Below are 7,835 nucleotides of genomic sequence, written 5' to 3'. Positions count from 1 at the left end.
AAACTTTACAAATACTTTAATAGCATTAAGATATAATTTGCAGCCAGATATGGTGGCGCATGCTTGTAATCTTAGCTTTTGGGGTGCTGAGACAGGAAGATTAAGGTTTGCGGAAAGCCTCAGCTACTTAGTGAGGCCCTTTGCAACCCAGTGAAACCCTGTTTCAAAAGAAAGAGTAAAAAATAGGGCTGGGGGTATAGTTTGGAGGTAGAATAGGCCTAGGTTCTATCCTCAGTACCTAAAAAAAATATATATGATTTGCAAGATACATTAATAAGTTAAAATAAATAAAATAAATATTTTATTTATCTAAAATAAATTCATACAGTTAAAATATAGTTTTATTAGGATAAAAATACACCACAGATACATAATGAAAATATATTTTTCTTAAATTTAAACAAACAAACAAACAAATAAGCTGGATCTAGTGATACATGCCTATAATCCCAATACATGGGAGGTTTAAACAGGAGTGTTAGAGACAGATTTTAGGAAAACCACAAATAAAAACTCATAAAGCCAAAAGCAACTCGGCAAGGCAGTTTACTTCTGCACAGAAGGATCCATGCACACTGGGCAGGCGGTCTGCTAAGACTTTTATCTCCTAATGTGATAAAAATTACTACACTACGCCCTTCCCAATTAGCTGCAGTATGTTTTGTTTCATTTTTTATCTAATCTGGTTGGCTGGTCTTCACTGGACAGATTTTACAAAAGGAGAAACAAAAAATCAGTACATCCAGAAGTGGAACACAGAGACAAGTGTACAAAAATTACAAAACGGATACTTAAGCTACAGTTACAAAATGGAAGCCTGCCAGTTCTTATGTGATCTTGTAACTTCAATAGAAAAGATTGCTTTCCTTTCTTACAGGAGGATCACAAGTTTGAGGCCAGCACATGCTAACTTTGTAAGACCCTGTTAAAAATTAAAAAATAAATTACGGTTGGTAGTATAGCTTAGAGGTAGAATCCCCCTACCCCCGGGGTTAATCCTTAGTAACACACACACACACACACACACACACACACACACACACGTAACTTCAATGCTCAGATCAGAGCTGAGGGATGTGAAATGGCAATACAACTTTTAATATATTTTCTTTATCACATACATTTAAATGACATAATTAATTTACAAAGTAAATACTCTGACATATGCTGTCATCTTATACATAAAATTAGGCTTTGTAAAAACACATAGACGTTTACTTTATATATAGGGGTCACACTACAGCCTTAGTAACCTGCATCAGAATCTTTCTGTTCTCTTTTGTTTCTAGTCAAAACATGTGTTGTGATTGCTTTACCATGTCAATTTGCATAGAACTTCTTATACTTTTTAAAGACTTCATAAGACTCCTCCACAGATAGGGCACCATTTGTTTGATTTCTCCTATATCAATCTAGGTTTTTCCAGTCAACACTTGAGCTATGCAGTGAAGATCCTCGTCACTGAGCTCTCTCACTCGGCATGAAAGTGACATGCATACTTTCAATTTTTACACACAACTTTTATTTATTCCCTTTAGAGAAGAGATACTAAATTCTGAACTGAATATAGGCATGATCAACTCTTATGAACCCCTCCCATCTCCATCATGTATTAGTCTTGTAAAAGTTATTAACTTGAAATAGGAAATTAGCACATCTTGATTAGGATTTTAGGGGTTACTGAGGATTGAACCCAGGGTTCTGAGCTACACGCTACACCTCCAGACCATTTTGGTTTTTGAAACAGGGTCTTGATAAGGTTGGCCTTGAACTCATGATCCTTCTGTTTCAGTCCTCCAGGTATTGGAATTGTAGGAGTGTACCACCACACTTAGCTAGCCTTTTTTGATAATTTGTTAATTTTCCATTTTACTTAATTCATTTTTTCCTTTTTTTGCCTAATAAGGTATGGTTGTTGATTTATTGCTTAACAAACATTTTAAAACTATATTATTATCAATAGTTTTTGCAAGCTTCTCTCTCTTTTTACTTTTTTCTGTGTGTGTGTGTGTGTGTGTGTGTGTGTGTGTTTTGTATGTGTATGTGTGTTAGTTATTGAGGACTGAATCTCAGAGTGTTTTACTTCTGATCTATACCCCCAGCCCTATTCTATTTTTTATTTTGAAACAGGGTCTTACTAAGTTGCTAAGGACCTCACTAAGTTGCTGAGGCTGGCCACTAACCTGAGATCCTCCTGTTTTAGCCTCTCAAGTACTAAGATTACAAGCATGTACCAGCATGCTAGGCTGACAGGCTTCTTTCTTTTTTAAAAAATTATGTTTACTTTCGAAGTTCAAAAAATTTTGAGTGCATTAATCTATATGGTTTTCTGCTATGATCCTGTCAATGAATTTTTTTTTTCAGTACTGGGGATAGAACCCAGGGGCATTCGACCTCTGAGCTACATCCCCAGCCCTGTTTTTTATTCTTTATTTTTTAAAACAGGGTCTCATTGAGTTGTAAAGGGCCTCACTAAGTAGTAGCTGAGGCTGTCCTCGAACTGTGATCCTCCTTTCTCAGCATCCCAAACCTGGGATTAAATGTGTGTGCCACCACACCTGGCCTGTCAATGAAATATTATAAAAGCAATATTTGCTTCTAATGTTTGAGCATCCAGAAGAAATCAGTGTTGGTTTTATAAAAGGTATGAAGTAAGACACTTAATAATATTTTCCAAAAGTTCATGTGCCCCATCACCATTTTTTGAATAATCTATTCTTTTCTTTTTCCATAACTTTAAACATATTGTTACTTTTGGGGGGCAGTACTTGGAATTGAGCCCAGGGGCATTCTACCTTTGAGCTATACCCCCAGCCCTATTTTATATTATTTATTTTGAAATAGGGTCTCACTAAATTGCAGAGGTTCTCACTAAGTAGCTGAGGCTGGCTGCAAACCTGCAATCCTCCTGTCTCAGTCTCCCAAGTACTGGGATTACGAGAGTGCACCACCATGCCAGGATATTGTTACTTTTATCCATAGCAGTATTTATAGAAAATGGTCATATACTATAGCTGTCTTGAAAGACAGCTTGAAAGACAAGAAAAACAATTTCATCTAAAGACAATCACTATTGAAGAAGCAGCACCACTTGCTAATGGTCCTCCCCATGTTTGCAAACTATCTCCCAAAACACAAAATATTATTCCATTCCAAGTCTGAAAAGGCTGGTGCTTATGGCACAGAGGACTGTGAGGAGCTGGGGGAGGATGGCGCCCTGAGAATAAGCTGCTGAGAAGGAAAGCCAGCTCATCACCCTCAGGGGAGACACTAGCACAGGCCCTTCACAGAGGAGAGGAAACTGAAAACTTTGGAAGAAGGCACAGTAGTTAAAAATAAAGGCCTGGAAGGGGAAAATAATTAACCTCCAAAAAGACAAGGAACTAATTCAGGCATGGAGGCACACTCTTGTAATCCCAGCATTTGGGAGGCTGAGACAGGAGAATTGCAGTTCCTGGACAGCCTTGGCTACTTAGTGAGGCCCTTTGCAACTCAGTGAGACCCTGTTTCAAAATAAAAAAATAAAAAATAAGGGATGTCACTCAGAAGTGGAATGCCCTGGTTTCCATCCCCAGTACCGCAAAAAAAAAAAAAAAAAAAAAAAAAAAAGGCAGTGACTTGCGCAAATTTAAGGAAACTAGAAGTACACACCTTGAGGCAATCTTCATTTGGTAAATAATGTTTTTATCAAATGTTTCAAAAGTACTATGTAAAGCACTGTATCATGGCATCATAATGACAGGGAATTTCTCATTGTATCAATAAAATCTTCAGTTTCAAATTCAGGCCAACTTGGAAAACAAATTTATATTTGATGAACTATCTTTCAGTACCTGGCCAGTTACAATAAGTTTTATAGCTCTCCTAAACCAAGGGTAAAATAAAGCATAAATCAAAGGATTTAGAGCAGAGTTATAGTAACCAAACCAGCTAAATATCTCATAAAGATAGGAAGGAGTTATAAAACCCCCCAGAGAATCAAACAATGAATCGATCATATACGGTAACCAAGAGATCATAAAAGCAACCACGGTGATCCCCAGCGTTTTCGCGGCCTTTCTCTCTCTCTTGGCCACCCTGCTTTTGTAACTCTCTGAGGATAATTCTGCTTTTCTACTGATATTTTCAATCCTCCTGGCCTGTTTTCTAGCCACTAGAAAAACATTACCATACAGAATTACCATAACGGAGGTAGGTGTGGAAAACATCAGAAAATCAATCAACACCCAGTTTTGATTTACAACTACCCGACAGCCTCCTACGCAGTTGAGGGCACTGGCTAAGTCCTCCAGCCCATCCTCATTGACGCCCGTGTAGAACACGGCGCCGCTGTAGACCAGGGGCAGCGCCCAGGAGAGGCCGATGCAAATCCCCGACACCGCCACCGTGAACTTGGCGGGGTAGGCCAGGGGGTCGGTCACGGCGATGTACCTGTCGATGGAGATGAAGCACAGGTGGAAGAGGGAGGAGTAGCAGAAGGCCACGTCGCAGCAGGTGTGGAAAGTGCAGAAGCTTCTCCCGAAGTACCAGCAGCTCTCCACCGACCTGACCATGCTGAAGGGCATCACGGTGACCCCCACCAAGAAGTCCGCGCAGGCCAGCGAGGCCACCAGGAAGTTGGTGGGGGAGTGCAGCTGCCTGAAGTGGAGGATGGCAGTGACCACCAGGAGGTTGCCCAGCACGGCCAGCAGGGCGCCCAGGCCGAACAGGGCGTAGAGGAGCAGGCGGGGGCCAGGTGAGTAGGGGGTTTTCACGCAGGAGCCGTTTACGTTGTCGTAGCAGAGCAGCGGGGCTGCGGGTGGGGACGAGTTGCTGCTCATGGTGAGGCTGTCTGCCTGTGCAGAAATCCTGTGTTTTGGTCCGTCACCTGAAGAGTTTTATGTTTCCTGAAGGGTAGGAAATCCTTCTTTAAAGTGAACACCCATGCTATAGTTATCAAATAATTTTATAACACCTTGCCCCACCTCCATTTCAATTTTAAATTTCGAGTGTTTGAAATAATCACGTATTCAGTTTAAATGCCCCACCATCAATGGTATTTTTACCACTGTTCTTTTATAACTGCAAAACAATTTTCTAAACCAAGTTGTTTAATTTGAACCAAATACATTGCAAACTCACTATTGTCACGGACGAGGTCCTACCTCGCAGCTTATCTGTCATCATTCATTACTCGGTCTTGGAGTCCAAGAGCTTGCCCTTGTCAAAGTAATAATATCTGATAGGACGTGTTATTTTATAAGTTATCTTTTACAATCCCCACCCCCGAGGCTGTCTGAACGCTTAATAACAAAAGCTCACAAAGCACAGCCAAATCCCACATCTAAAAATCACCTAATGGAAGTCCCTGAAGTACAAGGTGTGAATAGTAAGAAACTTTTACTATTTAGCTTGATAATCTCCATTTAAAATTTAGTGTAGGAGAGCCTCTACAGGAAAACCCAAGGGGGACAATATGAAAAAAAGAAAATGAGAGGAACTTCTACTTATAAACAATGTAAATCCCAAACAAACCATTATCTAAAAGATGGTATCTCGTAATTAGAGTCTATGCCAAGAATGGAAGTTTGCTTTAATATTAGGAAATTAATACTTTTAATTCACTATTTTAACATACTAAAAGAATAAAATTTTGTAGTCATCTGATGACATGCAGGGAAACTTTGATGAAATTCATTATTTTTTTTTAAAAAAGTTACTTGCAAACTAAAAAGGCAAGAGATTTTCTGTATAGGTAAATGTTCCTGTTGGGCATGGTGGCACACACACTTGTAATCCCAGCATTCTGGAGACTGAGACAGGAGTATCGAGTTTCGTGGGCAGCCTCAGATACTTAATGAAGCCCTCCGCAACTTAGTGAGATCATGTCTCAAAATAAAGAATAAAAAAATAGGGCAGAGGGCGTAGCTTGGAAGTCAAATGCCCCTGGGTTCCATCCCAGACCTAAAAAAAAAATATGTTCCTACCAAAAAGGCATACCACTCATGATTTACTTAATAATGCAATTTGAAAGCATTCTCTTTAGGATCAGTACCAAAGCAAAATGACTTCGGTAACCCTAAAACACATGGGGAATAAATCCTTCATGACATTCATGAATGCAACTGTTGATCATTAGTTCATATATCCAGCATTTATAATTGTTTTTTAATTAAGCGCCTATTTGTGGCATGATCTTGAGTATACGTGGATACATTAGAACTAAGCCATTTTTATTTTGGTCACCATTTAATATGAGAGATAGACCTAAAACAACGATACCAGTATGATGTGCTTCAAACTAAATACATGTAAAAATATTCAGTGAGAAATTATACAAGGAAAATTAATATATGTAGAATGTATGAAAATAATGCATTGAATTTTGAATTTACAGCCAGGTTTAGAAGGACAGATGGAAGGTACTCAGGTGAAAAATAGAAAAAAGTTTCAAAGTTAAGCACAATTTTTTACATCCTACCAATCATTTAAAATTTTATTCTATGAGTAGTACATGGAAATAGAAAAGACATACTCAATAGAAATTTCAGCTAACACAAACTCAGGCAGACCACAATGTACTTTTCTTGACTTTCCCATAGCTGGTCTTTAATTATCTTATAAGACACTATCTCATGGAACTCAATAAACTCAAGCTCCATGAATTTGGCTTCCCAAGTCTTTTCTCCCCACATCCATCTAACTTCCAGCATGAGATGGAGTCCACCTCATTCCACAGACATAGATCTAGGCTGTCTCTGTAGGTTCCAACTCCTATGACATGGCTGTTTTTCACAGTGGAAACAAAGATGTTCTCAGTTCCCCCAAGTCATACTGTGTGCTTAACACTCCCCTCCAAGCCATAGAAGGGCTGTGGACCTTGTGACCTCTTTTGCACACTCTTCAGAGTACCCAGATGAGGCCCATTTTGTAGTTTTCTTGTTTAGTTTTATTCTGATTTCAGAGCAAACATATCATAATCAGTCTTTATCTGTAGGAAAAAGTTTCACTTCTAAAAACATCCAGACACTAATTAGATTTTGTTTGTGTTTATTTAATTGTTGTTTGTGGTACTGGAGATGAATCCTGGGCATTCTACCATTGAGCTACACCCCAAATCTGTTTTATATTTTATTTTGAAATGGGGTTTTACTAAGTTACTGAGGCTGGCCTTGAACCTGCAATTCTCCTGTCTCAGCCTTCCAGACAGATGTGTGCCATCAAGCCCAGCTTCGTTAGCTATTCCTCCTCCTCCTCCTCCTCCTCCTCCTCTTCCTCTTCTTCCTCCTCCTTCTTCTTCCTCCTCCTTCTTCTTCCTTTTCAAACTCCTTCATTTTTTAATATTTTTAATTTTTAATTTTTAAATTTAATATTTAAAATTTTTAATTTTTAATATTAGCTGAGAGCTAGAGATTTTGCTCTATTAAACTTTTTTCCCCCAGCTTATCTCCATCTTTTCACTCCTCTGTCTCTCCTCAGGTTTTTGCTAATTTTCTGTGTCTGTCTAGAAAATTGGAAACATTCTAAAGTTCTTGTTCAAACTCTGTCTCTCAGGATCACTTGACATTTCTGAAATCAAATGAACTGTACAGGGGCCAACTGACAGTTCACACCAATTTTCTTAAAATCTTTGTCATAAGTTCAAGTGGCTTTTAACCTGCTTAGCCAGGTGTGGAGATGCACGCTTGTAATCTCAGGTCTAGGTAGGCTGAGACAGGAGGATCGCACAGGTTCGAAGCCAGCCTCAGCTACTTAGTGAGGCTCTCAGCAACTTAGTGAGACCCTGTTTCTTTCTTTCTTTTCTTTTCTTTTTTCTTTTTTTTTTTTTTGGTGCTACTGGGGTTCATGGAAGCCCT

At 39.0% G+C, this 7,835-nt stretch overlaps 1 protein-coding gene across 1 annotated transcript; it reads right to left on the bottom strand.

The window, feature by feature from the left end:
• Nucleotides 1-3,782: 3,782 nt before the first annotated feature.
• LOC308266098 (trace amine-associated receptor 6-like) lies at nt 3,783-4,820 on the bottom strand (the record flags this gene model as incomplete). The annotated part of the gene is made up of 1 exon (XM_080700124.1): nt 3,783-4,820. One exon carries the CDS (start codon nt 4,818-4,820, stop codon nt 3,783-3,785), a length of 1,038 nt encoding a protein of 345 aa, XP_080556250.1.
• Nucleotides 4,821-7,835: the final 3,015 nt, after the last annotated feature.

The sequence above is a fragment of the Muscardinus avellanarius genome, assembly GCF_963383645.1.
Source record: "Muscardinus avellanarius genome assembly, chromosome: 8".
In the NCBI taxonomy this organism is placed as follows: Eukaryota; Metazoa; Chordata; class Mammalia; order Rodentia; family Gliridae; genus Muscardinus; species Muscardinus avellanarius.
Note: the sequence above shows the minus strand (reverse complement) of the source record. Positions and strands in the feature narration are given on the sequence as shown.